Source organism: Diuraphis noxia, unplaced genomic scaffold, assembly GCF_037042655.1.
Source record: "Diuraphis noxia isolate RWA-SAM2 unplaced genomic scaffold, SU_Dnox_SAM2 contig0002, whole genome shotgun sequence".
Taxonomy (NCBI): domain Eukaryota; kingdom Metazoa; phylum Arthropoda; class Insecta; order Hemiptera; family Aphididae; genus Diuraphis; species Diuraphis noxia.
This window is the reverse complement of record NW_028301712.1, coordinates 83,533,754-83,556,275: the sequence shown is the minus strand read 5'-3', so window position 1 is coordinate 83,556,275 and position 22,522 is coordinate 83,533,754. Positions and strand designations below refer to the sequence as shown.

Sequence of the window (22,522 nt, the reverse complement as noted above, 5' to 3'; positions counted from 1 at the left end):
AATGTGTATATTTTATTATGAAATCAAATCTTATATATTATAGTTAGGTTTGATTACACTGTTAAATTGTGTTAAATTGTTAATTATAAGAAACGGAATTTGCATATTGATATTCGATGTTATTTTTAATTTTTTTAATGCTATTAAATTTTTTAGTTTTAAATTATTAACACATATGCTCGTATTGTAATATTCTATAAAAAAAATTAATTTTCAATCAGTGATAAAATAATGATTATCGTATTTAAATAAATTTAAAATCTAGCACTTTCTCATATTAAATAATTTAGAATTTTGTAATAAAATTTGATAAGTTATTTAACTTTCCACGGATGATGATTTATTCTATTGGTGTTTAAATGCCGATGTATATGCATGCTAATGAGCAATGGTCAAGGTTAAGAGGACGTGATACCCACATAATATGTTGTCTCCGTCTTACAAGTGCGTAACATTACAAAAACTGTTTAGCGCAGTATACAATCACTCAGTCTGTTCTCTTGGTAGAAACACCAAAAGCTAACACAACATAAAAGATAATATTTTCTATATCGTAGCATTTTTATTTGTTTGATATCTTTCATGAGAAAAAAGTTATAATATTTTTAAAAATCTGATTTTTTTAAATTTTTCAAATTTCAATAACTTTCGATATATTGGTGTTATCGAAAAAATATAAAAGCTGTGACATAGTTAAAATTCTCTGTTTTTCATGGTGAAAATTTGGTTTCTTAGTTTCAACTGTAGACTTCTCAATTATTTCCCGCGCCAAACAGTTTTTGCTTTTTTACGTACTTGTAAGACGGAGATAACAAATGCGGGTATAACGTCCTCTTAAGATTTTCAGAGTTTGTTACATAATTTTCGTTATGGAGATTAATTTTTTCATTGAGATTTACAGTTAAATTTTTTAATGATCTATTATAAATTTTTATAATTTTTACGTGGTAAAATAGTATAAATTATTGATAAAATTACTATTGAATATATCAATTATGATTTTATAGCCGATATTTTTTTATTATCTTAAAAAATACCTGTACCTTCCTAAATAAGGTATACAAGCTATTAAAATAACACATTTTATAGTTTATGTTAATTATGAATTTTATCAATGATACATAAAAATTAGGTACCAACACTTTTGATTAGTTGTGCGTTTGTGTAAGAACTATAAAGACCATGTTAAAAATGTAATTCTCTATTATTCTTGTAAATTGTAAATTGTCTGAAATTTCTTAGAAATATCATACACAAAATTTTAGATAATAAACACACCTTACTATAACTGTTACAGATATTAAATGTAAATTAAGATTAATTTTAAATTAATAATTAAAATGAATACTTAAGAACTATCACATAATTAATGTAGTTTAAAATGAAAATTGTTTATACAATTTATATATATAAATTGGTTTTTACTTACCATAACTTGCATATCCTACTCCTGTACGCATGCAAATAAACACTGATTGTACACAAATAAATCAATTAAAATACATTTTAAATAAAAATATATGAAAATATCTTTCAGAACTCAATACAAATATATTGCAATGTTTTATGTTTTAATTTTTAACATAACATATTTTTATAAATTATTATATGTATACCTATATATGTAAAATTTGTATTGGTAACTAAAACTATTTATAACATTTTGGTACAATATGTTTCTACATAAAATATTAATTTAATAATGGTACCATAGTTTTATTTGTATATGCAAAAAATATATTAAAATGTTTATCAGCTCGGCGCGGAAGAATGATAACAGAATTCTAATGGTGTCAAGTAATATGTGCCCTCAATTACCTTTACTCAGATGAGTGATCACCTGAGAATTCAATCAGAAATAACACATTATTGCCCTCTACCACTTATTTGTGCTGTTTGAATAATTATAGAAACATAATATTATGTCATGGCTGAATAATTATCATAACACAAAATAAAGCAAAAATATTTTTATGAAAAAGTTTAATCATGTACTTAAAATGCTTATATTATATAAGTTATGTATAATATTATTATATTAATGTAGATTAATGATGTCTATAGTATTATACTTAAAAATATTATTAATACTATAAAATAAAAACCAATATAAGTTTCATGTTAGTTATTTTTATCCCATATTGTAATTTTAAATGTAACAGCAATTTCGATAGTCAATACAATCAACCATATCATAATGAATTGGATATAATTGGAAAATAATTATTTTGATTAGTCAAGTTATCATGATATCCACTACTTCGTATGTACAATATTTATCAAGTGCTTGTATTATAATTTATATGTATTAATGTTAAGTTTCAACTAATAAAATAGAATCAAAATTGTATTATCTTTTGAATAGGCTTTTAGAAGGGATTAATTACTTTACTTAGAAAATTAAAACATTATGAAATAATTTTTGCTTGTTTAAATTTGTTGGATCTAGACAAAACAAATTAAAAATTAAAAAACAAACACTTTTTAATCTTATTCTGCAACGACTATTGAATATTTTTATATTTTTAAAATTAATGAGGTACCTACCTAATATTATAAAAATATATATTGTCTTACCATGAGCATCCGCAACAACAACACCAACAAGATATGCATGGATGCTTATGAGCGGCCGACACTTGCGTTTCAATGGCCGCGTTTGGTTCGGAAACGTCCGGAGGAACAGGCAGTGGGTCTGTCGGAGTGCTGGGATTTCCAGGAGGAGTGAACCTGTGCCTGGCCGTGCACGGTGGCGACCCACCCTGTGATCCAACTGGATCGCCCCTCTCAATCGGCACAAGCACACTCATCTATAAAAAGAAAAATACCACATTAATAATAATATATCTACAAGTATATAATATATGTATAAAATATAAGCCATTAAACTTATTTTCGTATACGACGATACTTTTATTTTGTTTCACATAAACAACTTGTTCTGCCATGGCTTATTACATTAAGTAAAATGTATGCAAGGAAAAAATGAGAAATATACTAATTATACCTGATAAACATCAGTTAAAAACGCGTTTTAAATAAATTAATAATTCATTAAATAAATGACAAAATATAATACAAGATAAAGTTAAAAAAAAATACAATTATCAAAAGCATTATCGTTATTGATAATGCTTCTTCTAACCTAAAATATTTCAAAATAATATATATTTAACTTTTAGTTTTTTATAGATAGTGTATAGTAATTTTTAAACATATAATAAGTGTAAAAACAACTTAAATATTCAAATGGTCTAAAAATACCATGTGTGGTTGCATAGGTTGTAGCCAAAGTGTTTTAATAATGAAATTCATTATTCAATTAAGTTGCCCTTTGAAATATACGTGAGTACGTGACTAATAACTCCAGTTTCCTTTTTTCACTATAATGTTAAATTAAAAGCATTGTTTTTTTTTTCCTCGAGGGTAGAATACATTACTAAAACTAAGCTAATGGATCACGATTGATTGTTTGGTCACGTAATGTTAACACTTTGACCAAATCTAACCTCATACATTCTAGGCTCTAGCTGCTTTTAGCTATCTTAATGATTTTATTAAATACAAAGAATACTATAACATTGAATTACGAATAATCAATAATATCACCAAAATAACCTTATTAAATTCTTAGAAAATCTATGTATAGTACAGTTAAATATTACAAGCAAATAATTAAAGTAATATACTTATATAGTATTACTCAGTTCATCAAAGTGATTGATCAGTACGTATAATTATGATGTATAAATACTAAATTATACTAAGTGATATTTCAAGATAAGTTCCATATTTTTTCTATATCCATTTTTGAATGTTTTTTTTTATTATAGTTTATACCGCTTATAGTATATATACAGGGTAATTCAATAAGAACTATTTTTTCTTTAATAGGTAATCCAGATAATTAAATCTGATTGATACATTTATGGAGTTTTTAAATAAACCTACTTAATGACCTTAAATAGGGCTATCTCAATAGAGGCGCAACCCCAAACTATTCTTGTATAATTTATATTTAAGTACCTAATTATTATTATTTCATTTTTATTTATTTTTTTTATTGGTCTTGAAATTTACAAAGAATTTCCGCTTCGACTACTATGGGCCATTAGCGTTGGATTAATTTATATAATTAGAAAGAAAGAGAAAAAAAATGTTAATTTTAATATACAAAATAAATATGTAAATGTTTGGACATTTTGTGTCTTATTATGTACATGTCAAAATTGTTGTTGTTAACTTATAATAACTTTAATATTTGTGATTGTTTGAAAAAATGTATTGTTTTTGTTTCGTTTGGACCTAGACTATTATTTTATTATTACTAATAAACTATCAAATTGAACTAACCTACAACGTATTGTATGTATAAAGAGTAAAGACCTTTGGTCATTTGATGCCTATAGGCAGTTTAAAAAGCATGTTAAGCCATGTTTTAAATTCTTGAGACTATTGTTCCACTTAGGAATATCTTTTGTTTTTCAAATGAAAACCTCCCCAAATCTCTTTTAGTTTAAATAATAAATATTAAGTTGATAATATTATTGAGCATTTTGATGTATACAAATTCAAATTCGAACGGGTAGTTACCGAGTTTTTAAGCATTATGTACTAAGTACTTCCCCCTCTCATCACAAGCATGCTTAAAGAGAAAGGTAATCAGCTCAGTTTAAATACCTAATTACTTATGTTATTTTGCTTTCTTTTTCTTTTTTTGTATTTTACCTGAGTTGAATAAATTATTATTATTATTAAGTACAATAATCCACAATAGAATTATGACTAAACGCATAACATATTATAATAATATATTAATACTGCTTACAATAATTTTAAAAACAAGTAGGTAATAACCTTTTTGATTTATTATGTTGATTATCTGGATTGTGAAATCCGTTGATTAAAATAGATGGTAAATAGTAGTTTTATAAAAAATAGCTACTTAATTCTACCTTAATCATGGTAACCAAAATTACCAAAATATTTATAACTTTTTATTTTTTTATATCAGTAGGTAGTAAATGTTGTGTTGATCAGATGCCTACGTACGTATTACCTACGTAATATTGAATATAGTGCTATACAAGATAGTGATACTTATCGTACTAATAATTACTACTAATTACTAATAATTGATAACACTATAATAGTTGGATTATATTCTAGAACCTATTTAAATCATTAAACAAATAGATAATGGTGGTATAAACCATGTGCTATTACCATTGGATATATACTCTATTAGGTACTTTATATTATGACCTACCTAGTGAGGAGTATTGTATCATGATGAAACTAACGTATTATTAATTTTAGTGAATGTTTTATACGAAACCCTACTACAAATTCATATTACTGATTATTGTTTGGTACTTTTAAATTCTTCACTTTAAAGTACTAAAGTTCATGAACTTATGACTAATAAGTAGATTCTAGTTTTTATAAATTTACTTATTAAATGCAAATAATATGATAAATAGTATAATATAATAGTATTAGTATAATGTATATATATATATATATTATATAAATCATTGATTTTTCAACTTTTTATATTATCTATCATTGGTATTATAAATGTTTAATAAACTATTATAGTTATGTTAAAAACAATTGTACAGTAAAACCTGTATATAACGGACAGTCAGGGGCCAAAATAATTGTCCGTTATAGACAGGTATCCGTTGTAGACAGGTTTCAATGTTTTAAAAATTACAATTTGTACGTACATTTCTATTGTTTTTTATTTTATAATATGTACTAGGTATTAATATGTATTATATATTATGCACATACATTATAAATTTAATTTAAATTATTATTTTTATATTACATATAATACATACATACAATGACACATTATAAATTGTTAAATTTTTTCACTTTAAACCCAATGGCCCATGACCCAATTGCCGAGGGTATCATTAATAAAAAAAAAAATAAAAATTGTTAAATTGTATTAACCTAAATTGTTGTACAAATTTAAACTTTATAAATTCAATAGGTACTCGCAATTAGTGTTATCGTAATAGGAGATAATGTAATTGGTGGTAATCCGTGTTTTCACCTAATGTCCTAATTGCATTTCTTATCAATGTTGTATGTATGTAATATTTTTGTCCGTTATGAAATTGTCAAGTAAAATATTAGTGTCCGTGTCTATAATAGAAGGAATCCGTTATAGACAGGTCGAAATACATTGGAATGCCTATCTTTTTGTCGGGACCTGGTCATTTTGTCCGTTAAGAGAGGTGTCCGTTAAGTCAGGTTTCACTGTAATTGTATTTGTTAGTATTGTTGTTATTTAAAGGAAATTCTAGCATTTCAATACAAACTTCACCTATAATAATTATTAGAAATCAATCAAAACATTGGTAAGTATGAATTCTATATAAGTAAGTACTTCCTTATCGAATTTTAATAATTAAGAACTTGTGTTGACCTCATAATTAATTAAACACTAGCAGATTGTCACAGATTAATATACAATAATAGCACCTAGTCAAGATACAATTCATACACTATTTTAATGTAGTTAAATTAGTGATACAATAATAATATGGTGTATTAGTACATTGTAATATAAGTAGCCTATATATGTATAACTATGTATAGACTCTTGTCTAAAAAAAAATTACAAAACAAATTACGTACAAAATAAAAATACTGATTAAAATGTGTGTAATTAAATTTTGATAGATATACCATCATCAAATGTCTGTAAAATTAAACATCTTATAAAAGCTTTAAAACATTTTTAATAAATAAAGTTTCAGATAAAGTAAACACGATTAGTTTTCATAAGCCAATTTAAAAACAATAATTGTTAGGCTTATATATTTTTTATTTTGAAGTTAATATAAATTATTATAATGTATCTACTTCGAAAACATTAATCTTTATTTAAACAATAAAAATCACTGTGCAATGTTTAAGTCGATCAGTCAACCCTGGGCCAAACCAACATTGCTTTAATAAAGTAAAAGTAAAATTCTAACAGTTTTCATAATTTTATTTTGAACACTAATTAGTCAATATAAATATTTAGGAGAGAGAATGTAAAAATTAAAAATACTTAAATTTTATATTTTAACCAGAAAATCATGTTTGATTGTTTAAAAACCTTCATTATCAAAATAATGGTAAATTATAACTAATACATATAAAATACAACATTAGTCTCATTTATATCATGATTTAAATTAGGTTAATAAATATTTACATACAAGCTGATTCCCGTTACAAGAATTATAGCGTAAGGTACTTTAGACTTAAAGTTATAATTCAAACAATGGTAATTGAATTAGTACTTAGAGTTTTAATAATTAAATATTAGTACAATTTCACCAAATTATTATTCTATGCTTGGGTAATAATTGGTATACACTTAAAAGGTTAGTTTCTAATTTGAATACAGAAATTTGTATAGAAGTTCTAATAATCAGATTATTAATAACTGAATAGGTATAACAAAAAAAAGAACTGAGTATACTTGGTAAATCACTCTACTATTTATCATATTTTATGTATCACTTTTTTTTAGAAATTTTTTATGCTTTTAAAAATAAACATGTCTCATAACAATCTTTATTTATAATTTTATATTCAAAAATAGAAAGTAAGCAAGTGGAAAATTTTTTAACATGGTCTTCTAAAACATTTTCTTAGTAGTTCATACTTAATAAAAAAAAACTACATGAGAATTTTGAAGAACTTTTTTTACCCAAAAATATAATCTGAAATAAAACCAAATTAAACTTTAAAGCACACTCATAATTTTTAAACAAATAGCTCTTTCGATCCTCGCAACAGTTAGAACTGTATACAGGGTGTAACAGGTCTATTTGACTAATGCTAAAACTTTTTTTTCTATTCAATGTTTTTAGGTATTTTTTTGTTTTGTAATAATTTCTAGAGCTCTGGGCTATAATTTTTATATGCTATATTTTATTCATTTTTTTTTTTTTACAACTAAAATTCATTTATTTAAATTTTGTACTATTTTTATCTTATAATCAAATATAGCTATTTTATAAATAAGTATTTGAAAACAGTTTTGGCGTTTAAAACTTTTAATTTGGTGAATTCATTGATTTTAAAAAAAATTTCAAAGTTTATTAAAATTCAAATTTATTTCTTGCAATCAGTTTTTTACTATTATTAAAAGGTAGGTAATTAATAATAGATATATATCATTATTTAACATGACCACGTGATGCATTCCACCACCATTAATCAAACACGCCTATTATTATACTCTATATATACTTATACATTCCGATATTCAAATACTATTACCTATACTAATATATATATATATTTATATTTATAATGCACTTGCCAATAGATAATAGATATTTAACATATTCTCATAGTCTTATAGTTTTTTTCCATCAATTTTATATACTAAAGTATTAATTTTACATAATTAAATTACAACATTTAATTCTAATTCAGTTATTTTTTAAATTTATAAATCTATTTTACAGCGAAGAGCTTAACCACCTAAAAATAAACTCAAGTCTCCCCTAAATTAGTTATATATAAAAATAGGGTTAAATAATTAAAGTTATATTCAGCTTTTTTAATTACATTTATTGATGCAATCACAATTACTCTAATGTATGATTTATCAAATACATTACCAAATAATAAATATATTTTAAATTCCTTATATTATAATCAATGAAAATTCTGAACAGAACTCGGTGAAACCCAAGTTTACTGACATTTAAAAAAAATAATAACATTGTTAGATTCAATATTTGTTAATAAAATGTTAAATTATCGATGGTTAATAAATGCACGCGAAATTCAAGAAAAAAAATTGCACAAGTACTGCACACTGCACAGACTAGGGTTTTAAGCTTCAAAGTGCAAAATGAAAATTGAATATCTAAGGCGTTTAATGAAAAACATTTCATCAAAAGATATTTGATTAAAATAATTCGTAATAATACTTTTCGTCAATAATAAAAATGTACTTAATTTCAAATATCAAGGTTTTTATTTATTGCACTATAATTAAATTATATTAAATTAAGTCATAAAAAATAATTATTTTTATTAATTTATACTGTTGTTAATAGTATATACGTCAATTTTCATGTACAAGTATTCCTTCTAAATTAATATGGTATAATTGTTTTGTCTAATGTCAACACACTTAATTTAAAAAAATATGTTTACATATATATATATTTGGGGCTGGAGTGGCGCAGTAGTCACGAAGTTGACTACGACTCACGCAGTCATCGGTTCAATTCATAGCAAAGTGCAAAACAAATTTGTGTGGTTCTACGTGATCACCAAATCCCCACGCTGTCGTCCGATTGCGTCATCCGGTTTCCAACTAGGTCCCACTCCACTGGGAGTGAAGACCGCCTGCACATGTCTCCTCTTGGAAAAGGGGGTAGTATCATGTATGTAGTGATATACCATAGATAAACAGATCACACGATCTCTCCACTTTCCACTTGTGATAAGCATTGAAGAAGACCTAGAGGTCGTTTCAATGAACAAATACAAAAAAAAAACATACATATCGTTTGTATTACACATCAGCTGTTAATTCTAAATATATATGGTGACTGCAACGATGTGCCGCTAATATTAACCCATACCTATACTAATTGGTATATAGGGGAACAGTTTTAAATAATTATCTAATGAATGAGAACACTTAATGTGGAATTTCAAAATAAATTAAAAATAAGTTTTATTTGACTAACTGTATTTTAGATGAATTGTGGATTTGACCAAACCTTTTTGTGGACTGTCTTTTTTGAAGAATAGTCGCTTTTAATAAACTGATACTGATCTTAACTTACCATAATATATTTTTACTCAAAAAAGTTTAACAGAAGAAATGATTAAACACTCTTACCTATGATTAATGGTTCCATAGTCTAATCGAAGTGTGAAAGCTATTGGTTTCACAATTTACTATGTTTTTTTTATTCAGTATGTCTGAAAACATTTTAAACACTGTATTTAATAAAAGCAAAGTGTTCTAAAAATGGCATATAAACCATTAACCAATGGCTGTGACACAAAATTTCAAGAAAATCGTAAAAAATGACCAAAATTTTAAATATTATTGAACATTAAACAATTCTTATCAGCTGTAATTTATGTTGAATTATAATGTATAACTTAAATTAAAAGTTTGAATGCGAAAAATTGATTCTATTCACGAAGTACCTACAATAGTATTATAAATTTATAATAATGAATTATTAAAAAATAAACATATTTTAATAACCCAATTTTAGAGTTCTTATGTTACTTGACACAGCGTGTACTATTAGTTGTAATTTAATATATTATTTATAACTAAACATTTTCTTATAACAGTGTATTAGTGAAATCAGTAATAAAAATATTGAAATATTTTCGATCCTGATATTTTTTTATATTTACATTTTAAGCAAGTATCTTATCTTTCTTTCAAAATATTCACGACATCATTAAATTAAAGTTAAAATTAATTTTGTATGCATTATTTTATCAACAAGAATACTAGTTCATCAGAATTTAAATTATTATTAGTGTAAATCATATTTACTACTATAAATAATAATTACTATATACTACTATTGCAATACAATACTTATAATAGACATTATTAAATTATGAATTATTACAAATAACAGATAACCCCTATATTGACGGCTGCAAGGATTAAAAATTGAAAATATTTTGTACATTATTCGTTATTAAAAACGTATATGTATTTAACATCTGAAGCCATTGCTGATTAGGATGTGAGTGTTAGATTTTGATATTGTCGTTTGGAGTCACGAGTAATACTAATGATAATTAAGAATACTATTGCAGTTTAAGACTACTTAAATAGTTAATAATGTCATCATATTACCGAATAAATAAATTCCAACGATGAATGTCAATATTAGTATCACCTGTGATCTAAATCTTTAATAACACATTAGTGCACAAAAATAATAATTTAGATTGAGTTCAGAAAAGGTCTATTCATTGTTAGCTGTCAGTAAATGTCGAATATCCACACACTCGCATGTACCGAAATTGCCTATGCATATCGCCGTCATAACTCAACCGCTCTAGTAATAATAAATTATAATACTAGAATATGAACATATGCGCAAAAGTTTTACGTGGTTTTTGTGTTGTAATACTTTTACTTAATAGTTATAGTTATTTGTATACGAACAATACATATTATTTTAAAATATAAATTTATATTCATAACAGTAATATACATCTCAATATATGAAACAGCGACTCAACAAATATCGGACATAAAAATACATACACAGGTTAGGGTATGTCCTAATAAAACCCCATCACCAAATACGCTTTTTACTATGAGTCGCAAAATTAACTTTTAAACATTTAAAAATTGTATTCGCGATAAATGCGAAAAATTAAATTCAAATTAGTGGTAGTAAAATCAACGGTAATTGATATCGATTTATGAGTTTGGGATTAGTATACCATTATCCACCGTGTGCCATAACCGTGGACGTCAAATACCGCAGGGCTAAAATGTATACGACCGTTTCACGTCTGGCAGCACTGCATGCGAACTCGTTTCACGCAGGCACCCCACGTACTTTTACACCGGAAACGTCTTGGTGCCCCTACAACATTCCCTAAAATCGGCAATAACTAATAACAAAAAAAAACCTGACGTTGCCACGTAGTATATGCTCAACGAGACCTTAACGACAGTGCCATTTTCGCAGCTGATGCAACATCGATAATAATGTTTTTTATATAGATTTATCACGAGTCGTGAGTTTCTTCGACCGTTATAAATTAGAGAAGTTATATGGATATTGTTGTATATTTATTGAAATAGTTTAATACTATGTGATATAGCTAGGTATGGCATGATAAGATAAAACATGCAACTAGTATGATCAGTATTTGTAGTAGTGCTGCACTAGAGTTCGCGCGGTTGTCCCGTAGAGCTGCGAAGCGTATACAGCCGAACACGTCACACGATCCCATGGTGCTCATCTCTGAATGGAGAATTCGAGAACTTTTGGGTTATTTATTCGATTGATTGGAAACCGCTGAACGTTTGCTGAACGTAGGTGTTCATGTCGATTCCGATTTGTCGGATGTGCCTCGTCGATTTTAGGGAAATGGCAACGACGACGACGACCGTGGTGGTGGCGGTGGCGGCGGCGGCGGCGGCGTCGGCAGCGGTGGTAGCTGCCCAGCCGACGTTTAGTGAATGACCGTACGACAGTGATCGGCGCGCGCGCGCACCCACCGGGCCCCCAATCAATATGCCGGGGACCCAGTACCGCCCCGGGCGTACCTGCCCACAACATAACCCGGTTATTTACTATACCCACCTCTACAATAATATATAGCAAGCACTTCCGCGGGGGTTCCCAAAAACGCTTCCGAACAACGACGACGACGACGTTTTTCCTATATTATACGTGTACTGTAAATAATAATAATAATACATAAACTTATAATAATGTACGCGTGTGTGTGTGCGACGGTCACTGGACTCTGGTGTGTCAAGTATATTAGTCCTTTTACACTCTTTACGCCATCTACATCGTACCGATGTAACATGTAAAACGCCCAACGCTTCGCACCCCCACCGACACACGGCTCTCGTATATTAGATCACACACACATATACGCACGCACGCATACAAATATCGGTTTGTGTGTGTGTGTGTGTGTGTATGTGTACGGAGAACTACCTCTGAGCTATAGGGAACGCGAAATGAACAATCGAGGTTTTATTGAAATTGAAATTTATTATTGTGTTATATAGTGAAGCGAATTCTGAAAGATTTTCCCGTTAATATTATCCGATAGCAACAATGTTTTGGCAATGGTAAAACGTGTAAATGTTCCCAATCAAAATAAATTCAAAGAAAAGTTACATATTATAAGCTAAAAAAAATCAAAAAACCTTCAACGCCATAAGTAAAAATTTAAGCATAAATGCATAATTCTTTTGAATATTATGTCACAAATCAAGTATTTTGATATATAGTTTGAAATCATATGCTTAAATATTGTGAAAATTAAAATACAGTTCCTTTGGTTAGAATAGTTAATCTGGAATAATCTTAGAAATGCACAACACTCTATTAAAAAATAGTTTACTTATTCATATTGATAAATAATTTAATAATCATTAAATTACAATAATACCCTCAGATTTTAGTAACAATTTGAACTGAATAATTTACATAATATAAAACCACTATGATATTTACACTCCATTCCTTAAATTCTGGATCTTAAAATAATAAGTATTCAAACCAAATATATTAGATTATAAAAAAAAAAAGTCATTTTAATATAAGACATTATAATATTGTAAGCAAAAACATGACATACTATCTTCCCATTTTAATGAACTCTTAATATCACCGTTATTGACTCTGACTACTAAATTAGTAAACTTTACAATACGTTATAAATACGTCTTGCAATTAATACAAATTAATAGCGTGGTGCATCAATACAATAATATTTCTAAAATATTGTGATTTAACTATTATATTCAGATGTATTGCTTTTAATTATAAAATATGCTTAATTATAAGGATATCCGATATTTTGTGCTACGATATAGTTATAGAAAGTATTATTGTCTATTAATATCTACCCCTCATTAAATATAAAACACAATTAATAAAGCTTCCTATATCTTTATAAGATAATGTATATCTGCTACCATGTATGATACTTTAAAAATTATGAATATGAAATGAAGAGTCGGAAAAATAACTTTTATTATATACATCAAATAATTATAATTGTAATCCATATAATGATTTTTCAAAAACATTATTATTTAATGACTTCAAATTAAAAAAAAAAACAAATTAATTCCATAAACATTGATACCTTCTATTAACAATAAATTGAGTATTTATTTTCAAAATAACCACCTCGTAAAAATTAAATCAAATAAACCGTTGTGCGTTATTCTGTATAATTTAATTTTATAACACGCTTTACTATAGATTATTCTAATAAATATTTATATTTTATTAAATTTACTAAATCCAAATAAAAAAAGGTAAAGTTAAATTATTAAATTTCTTTTACCTTAGTAAGATTGCTTGTAAATTTGTTACGATTAATTATAAAAAAAAAAACCGTAATGGAAAGCATTTCTTGTCATAAGATTTTATGCATTTAATAAAAAATAAATGAAGGGGTACGTAGTTAATCGTATGAAAAAAACAACAGTGAACAAAACATGATCGATAATGTCCCTTCAGAGACGTGAAACTAAAAAGAAAGAGCATTGTACGTATACTGTACATTCGTGATTCGTATTGAATGTAGTTTTTTAGTTTAGCCGTGATTTATGACCTCAAAAAACTTCCGTAAAAAATGTTTCCGTCGAACCTTTTAAATTATCAGTCGTTCTGTTTTCAACTTATATTTAACAATATCAATTTTAATTTCACCTGAAAAACATCATTATATTATTATATTATACTCAATGTCTGTATATAAAAACAAATAAACGATAGTCACTTAATAAATTAGATTTTCGTAAATGCTTCTTATAATATATTAGGTAATAAATTAATATTTTACACTTATTATAGAATTAAATTTTAAATTATTGTTATATTATAAACATAGAAATATAACATTGATTTATAAACATTTAAAATATTTATTAGAATTAAACAGAGAAAATAATTTTGATATTGATTATTTATGTTCGATACATTTTCAAAAAAGTATCTATAGCTCATTATTATTCATTATTATTTTTTTCGTATGGTATATTTTTTTACTACCATCATCCAAATATTAAATTAAACTCGTTTTTAAAAAAATATATTAAATTTTATCGGTTTATCGTGATTCATGATCTATAAAATTATTAGAAATAATTATGTTTCAGATGTATTATGTAATAATTAATTCCCTTTAAAAATAATAAACCTACAAAATTATTAAAATCTTAAAAAAAAATAAGTAGGTACTGAATACAAACAAACCAAAGTCGATTTATTTTAACAGTGCAAAATTAATATATCACAAAAAGAAATGAATTAGGTAGATAATAGATAATAGGTACAGACACGTATATTATATTGTATGAAAAAAAAAATATATATATAATTCGTTATTAGAATGATTAATGTTTAATACGTATTTCAATACGTGTAACAACTCAATTGATAAATAATAATGATCGAATTATAAATATAAGCTATTTGATCTTCAAATTTGATAACACTGATTAAAAAAATAAAACTATACTTGATAAATTATTGTCATTTATTTCTAACAGTATTTTTTTTCCTAAAATAAAGTATTTACTTTATTTTTCACGAAAGTAAATGATTAAGAGTGGAAACTTTTCAAGTGCCACAGTCATATTATTTTTTTTAATTATCTCTTTATCTTCGCGTTTTTTTCCTCAACATTTTTTCTTTTTTAAACTGTTGGTCTCTTTTTTTAGAATCTAATCTAATCTATCATCTTTATAAACATTACAGCCATCAGTACTCTATGGCGTTATCCCAATGTAATATATATATACAATATACATATTAAATTGTCATTGTTGTAATTATCCAATTCGTATTTAAACTAAATTATTTTATGCCTAAAACGAAATTTAACAAATACTTTATTCCGAAAAAGTATTTCTTTATGTATAAAACTCAATGTATATGTTTATTGATATTTAATGTGATTAAATATCATATACTTTATTCCATATAAGGAATTTTATAAAGTGATATACATAGTGACTTGTGCCGAAGAAAAATAACTAAAATAATACAATGTTCACTATAATGTGTTATGGTTAATAGTAATAAGTAGGTAAGTAACTTTTTATATTTTATTGAGTTATTATTATTTTTATTTTTATGAAATAAAAATAAAAAGTAATTTAAAATCGCTATTCTACCACTTTTAATTACGATATTAACAACAATATAGTTTAATTGAGAATTGATATTAGCCGTTTTTATAGTTAAATATATACTGAAAGTATGCGCTATTGCCGCTATTTAATTAAATACTGCTATACTTTGTAATACATCAACATAGCCATACAAACTATTCTATGATACTAGGACACAGCTTTTGAAAATCTACATATAGATTCTCATATGTAATCTTGTGTTTTATACCCAATTATTCCAAAAATAAAAATTAAGATAATTATTATATAATTTAAAGACATTCATATGTAATCTTGTGTTTTATACCCAATTATTCCAAAAATAAAAATTAAGATAATTATTATATAATTTAAAGACAGTAATAACATTAAAAAATTATAATATATTTCTTAACAGATTATAATATGAAATATATCTACGATTAATTTCCATTATAAATTGATATCATTTCAGTCCATTTTGTAATAAACAATATACTCGAAACTTGCACATCAACATTTTGGAACAGTTAGATTTAGAATATATAGGAGAAGCATTTTCGTCAGAATGTATACCAACATTTAAATCTTATTAGTATATGTCCAATCTGCAAACAAATAAATTAAAAGTAGTTCTCCTCAATATAAAAATATTAATTTTATTAGGTATGTAAAATAATATTAGAAGATTCTCTAACGGATGTTGAGCGCCTAATGTTGATATGGTACTAAGAATATATTATCATGTTCGTACACCAATTTCTAACTGAACAATTAAAAGAAAATATTCTTAATTCAGTGAATTAAAATTTTTTTTAATAGTTAACTGCAATGTATACCATAAAACTCAATGGTATGGCTTTATTTAATATTGAAAAGAATTTCTTGTCTACAAATTTCAAATGGTTTAGTTTATGAATATTTTACTATAGTAATAATGTATAGTGACAGTATTAGTAATTAATTTATAAATTACAAAAAATATATAAATATAATTTAGTATTAATTAATAATGTATTTTTTTTATAAATAAATATTTCTAATATTATAGATTTTTTATCCATTTATGTATAAGTACTTCATAAGTTAATATGTTTATTATATAAGTATAGTATTGAGGGATAGGGTGAAAAACTTAGAATATTGGGAAGTACATTGGCTATAATTAAGTTTGAGAATCATTTTACCAACATATTGTATCCAAATTACATATCACCTATAATTTTTATAGGTAATAATTTAAAAAATAAAAGTAATGGAAATATTCCTCTTGATACCCTCTCGTTAATATGATAATAATCAGGTACCATTTTAAATACAAACAAAAAATATTATATTTTCAAATATTTACGCCTATAGGAGTTGTATTCAAAACAGCTATGATATAGTATTATAATAAAATAATTAAAAAATTAAAAAATAACAAAATAAACTTATAAATGTTTTCAATAATAACAAAAAGTTATAAAACCCGATATAGATGATATAATCTTTAAATATAATTACAAATTTACAATCATTTTACTAAAACTCAATTATCACATAATACAAAACTTCTAATATTTCGTTTGTTTTCTTAAGTTCTAATAACACATAACACGACTAAGTTGTCCTTCAAACTGATTAGTGCAAATGATGATGTTCCGTTATAAATTTTAACGAATTAGGTGTCATCAAAGGGTCATTTACTATTGACGATAAGATACGCCATGCTCTATCCATACTGTATAGATTTTAATATCTTTCCGATAAAATATATGACATTATTCAAAAACTATTAGCGGATGGTACTGGATAATCATCCTTAAAACATTGTATACATCTATGTCATATACCTATACTTGGTAAACCAGAAAATATATGCAACTACTCTAATACAATAAAACGTTAAAACATATTTTAATTACAAATAAAAAAGTTTGCAATATAAGAGCACAACTGAAATAAAACAATAACAATATCAGACAAAAAATTATTTAAAAAATAGTACTCAACTCGTTTCGCTTACCTCAGATATTTATATACATCATTTAATAAAAAATTCTAAAACTTAGATATTTGAAAAATTATTTTTAATTAAGTTTGATTTTATCCAGAACAGTCAAGATATTTTATAAAACTGAATGTATTATATTTCACGTTCTGCAATTTCAAACTTTATAGAAGCATACTAATAAAATAAGTGATATCAACTGTTATTGCTAACCTTTATTTCACCGAAAATTGTTTTCCAAAATTCTATTAAATGTATAGATAATATATTATAATATAATATATTAATATAGTAAAACCTGTATATAACTAGGTATAATCTGTATTAATATGTATTATATATTATACACATACATTATAAATTATTATTATAATTATAATAATTATTATTTAAATTATTATTTTTATATTACATGTAATACATACATACAATGACACATTATAAATTGTTAAATTGTATTAACCTAAATTGTTGTACAAATTTAAACTTTATAAATTCAATATAGGTACTCGCAATTAGTGTTATCGTAATAGGAGATAATGTAATTGGTGGTAATCCGTGTTTTCACTTAATGTCCTAATTGCGTTTCTTATCAACGTAGTATGTATGTATTTTTGTCCGTTATGAAATTATCAAGTAAAATGTTAGTGTCCGTAATAGAAGGAGTCCGTTATAGACAGGTCGAAATACATTGGAATGCCTATCTTTTTGTCGGGACCTGGTCATTTTTGTCCGTTAAGAGAGGTGTCCGTTATATACAGGTGTCCGTTAAGTCAGGTTTCACTGTAACCTAACCTTCACTGTACATAATTTACGGCTCGATGGTTGACCGAAATCACTAACGTGTTCTGAGGTAAAACGTCGACGGACGTCGCTAGCTCCCGGATGGGTGATCAGCCGGGTTTTTATTGATGAATCCTATAGCTTTCACTCCATATACACATATTTCAAACCAACCGTTTTCTCCCTCGCAGTAAAAACTAACTTATGACCTTCAGGCTAATGAATTTAAATATGGAAAACTTAACTTAAAAAAATAAAAACAGAGAAATACCAAAATATTTGTACACATGTAAAATAAAAATATTTTTGTACACTAATCAGTAAAACAATCAAAATAAATAAATTGATGATGGGTTGGTTTTTTTTCACAAATAAATCGATAAAACAAATATGCAAATAATTTAACCTTACTGTCCTTACTGACATCTCTTTCCAACGAATAAAGTATCATAATTTGGTACCTACTTATTTAAACGTTTATAATAATTATTAATGCATCAATTGTCGTCAAACCAGAATGTGTACACGTTATTTTATATCTACAATGTTAACATTAAACAAAGAAAAATATTCTCCGAGAAATAGTATAGATGATATGTTTCAATCGTTACGGTTACGATAATAACGTTTAAATTAAACTACACACTTTAATAACAGGTGTAAAAATATATGAGTACTAGTGAATTATAGATACAATAGCACAATCATATTATTTCATGTTTATAATTATTGAATAATGTGTTAAGTTTCACGTTCTGATATTTTACAGTACAAATAACGTCAACAATTATTATTGAAATTAGATTGGTGTTATAGTATTATGTAAAAACCTGCGCCCTCAGATATACAGTACAATCATTCATTTTATCGACATTTTTAAGTCATTTAATTGGTTTTAACTTTTTAACTAGAAACAGCAATCATAACCCCTTTTGAAATACCTATTATTAGCTCATCTTGCATTTTTTTTTTTTTATAAGAACTTAACAATACATATTACGTCATAATAATTAACTAATATGTAATTATTGTGAATAAACTTATAATGTATAGCCTTAGCATAATATAAAAGCAATATCTATCAATAACGGGACATTATTAGGTACCTATATGAAAAGTATAATATCGATTATATTTTTAAATTGCATGGACACGGTCGCGCGTTATTAAATATTATTTTAATGTACGTTTATAAAAGTATATTGGGTATAATTAATCATGGCCTGTTACACATTACTACAGTTTTTTTTTGTGAGGGGGAGGGGGGGGGGTGATGGGGGAGCATTTATGGAGTTCCTTATATCTATAATGGAAAAGAGCGCGGGGAAGGATCATAGTGAAGGGAAAGTATAACGAAAAAGTGGTGGACGGGGGGGGGGGCGAGTATCGGAGTGAAGGACGATGGGTGGTGCGTGAGTAAGGAGCAGAGTAGTAAACGGCCGTGGGGCGTGTGTGGGTCGGCGGACTGTGGCACGGAGTACCCGTGCGGGGTGTCGTTCGGGCCGGCAAGGAGTGTGAGAAAATAGTGTACAGGGTACGTGTACCTTTTGAGACACCGCTGCGCTGGATCATTCAGATAGGATTGTCAACTGATTTCAGGTACATGACGTGCCGCGTACGTGGTACACACGGCCTGTACGCGATGCCGTCGCGCTGTCCGGCCGCACTCCATTCGCTGCACACGCCGACGTTCCCGCCGGTGCAAATGGTGCTAGTGCAGGCGCGATAGGTACCGGTGCTAGTGATGATGCTGCCCGGCGACCAGCCGAATGGCATCGTCGACGGCCGGCAATAGCACCCGGACAGACCTCTTTACTTCCGGCGTTCGATCTCTCGCTGATATGCGGTTATCGTTTTCCCTCCTTTACCGGTCAACCCCTTCACCGATCGCAATCCTGTTCACGTCGCGTTTCGCCCACTACGGCGACGGTGACGGTACACCGCACAAATCGCTTGCCAACCGCATCATAATGCTATAACAGTACCTAATAACAATAACGAACAAACAATTCCGGTGATGTACCTTCGTGCACGACGGTTAACGACACTATGCTGTTATTAATATTATTATAGCTAAAAATAGCAACACACGGCTATGTGCGCGCATGAAAACGACGAAACATTATAATATTATTAATATTGCATTACAATATCATGTGCAATAGTCGTCTTCTAAATGTATTGTGACTGCGATAACATCAGAGTAATTATTATTATCACATGCCGCGACGGCGTCAAACAAGTAACGATGACTTACAGGTAATATTATCGCACGCTTACGCCACTACATTATAATAAAATGGTACACTGATGCGTCGACGGTATTATAATAATAATAATAATAATAATAACGTGTGTTGAGGACGACGAGCCTCGCCAGCCAGCCAGCGCGCGAGGTAGAGCCCACCGCACGGACCGAGACACTCAAAAAACTGACGACGCGGAGGGCTTACGGGAGTACGCACTACTCCAGTTGACCTGACGCCGCGTGCACACGCACACACACCGACGGCGGATTAGCCCGACTAGAAGGACCCTCCCGCACCCTGCGCGAAAACGGCAACGCGCCCGCGCCCGCACACGCTCGCACTTACACACACGCACGTGCACAGACACACTCACACGCGCGCGCCAACCCGCATTACGACACACACACACGCGCGCGCGCGCGCACACGAGCGCACCCACACTAGCGGCGCGTCCGTGCGCGCATGTGGACCGAGCGCACGCGCACCCGCGACACACTCCGTCGTGTACTTATTGCATGGCCCGCGCTCGCGCACATGCACACAAAGACTTGTGGAAACCGGGTCATCCGTAATTCACCAATCAGTGCGGCCAAAACGGCACAGACCCATTACCGTTCCAAACACCTGTAAACATTTACATTTACACGGAGCTGGTGTACAATATTTTATGACCCACAACTATATTATCGTCGTCATTCGGCGTGGTATCGACTGTGGCGGTGGGCTCTCATTTATAATACCTGTGCCACTTTTCTGCGCGGGCCCTCATCGTGTTTGAATATTACTATTATTATCATTATTTTTTTTTTATATCACATCAATATAGTAATATATAAGTATTATAGGCGTTTGCTATCGTCTGTCGTCGACTAGTCATCGCACACGAAAAGTCGTCGTCGCGTCCTCGTAATATTTTCTTCGTATGATCGTCATTATATATTATGACGTACTACATAGTTTGGTAAAACTCCCCCCACCCCACCCCACGACATAATAATGCATCGTATAATATATATAAATATATAAATTGCACCCAATTATATGCGAATTATATGAATATTGCGTTTCGAGTGTACGCCGATAATCTCTTATGTTATGATCCCGTTCTAAAATTGACATCAATTTTCCCGTAGAAAAAAATAGAATGTAAATAGTTTATGACGTTCCGTTAATGTAACATGCAATATACACAATAACATAAAATGTACATCACTACATCAGCATAGCGCACGTTGCTAGTCAAACATGCTCCCGATTTTCTGTTCCTCATGGCAACCGCCGAGCTCGACGTTTCACGCGTTGGTTGTATGCAAACATAGTCGCACATTTTAACACCCAAAAGCGTTTTCATAAGTCTCTTCCAATACGATCATCTATATAATATATATAAAAGCAATAATTAGCCGAACGTATTACCTTTGCTTCTATATAAAGTCAATATTTATTGCTGTCGTATATTCTTAATTTTTACTTTACTTATCTATAAGCCGTCTACTGCTGGAAATTCGACAGGTACCTATTATTGTGAATAGCTTCCAAAATACGACCGGTAAAATATTATAATGATCATCGATTTTTTTGTCGTGATGTCGTGATTTC

The 22,522-nt window shown here is 28.1% G+C and overlaps 1 protein-coding gene across 7 annotated transcripts in view; it reads right to left on the bottom strand.

Moving 5' to 3' along the window:
• Dhit (regulator of G protein signaling double hit) overlaps positions 1 to 21,187 on the bottom strand; it is a 57,029-nt gene extending 35,842 nt beyond the window's left edge. For 2 of the 7 annotated variants that reach the window (XM_089219876.1, XM_089219875.1), the window contains exons 1-3: positions 20,219 to 21,187; positions 2,578 to 2,810; positions 1,430 to 1,471 (exon numbers count right to left, since the gene is read on the bottom strand). In XM_089219876.1, the coding sequence (XP_089076002.1) occupies positions 1,430 to 1,471; positions 2,578 to 2,810 (275 nt within the window). In that variant the 5' untranslated portion in view covers positions 20,219 to 21,187. The remainder of the gene's footprint in view (positions 1 to 1,429; positions 1,472 to 2,577; positions 2,811 to 20,218) is intronic. The other 5 variants (XM_089219874.1, XM_089219877.1, XM_089219878.1 and 2 more) reach the window with 4 other exon arrangements.
• Between the last annotated feature and the right edge of the window lie 1,335 nt (positions 21,188 to 22,522).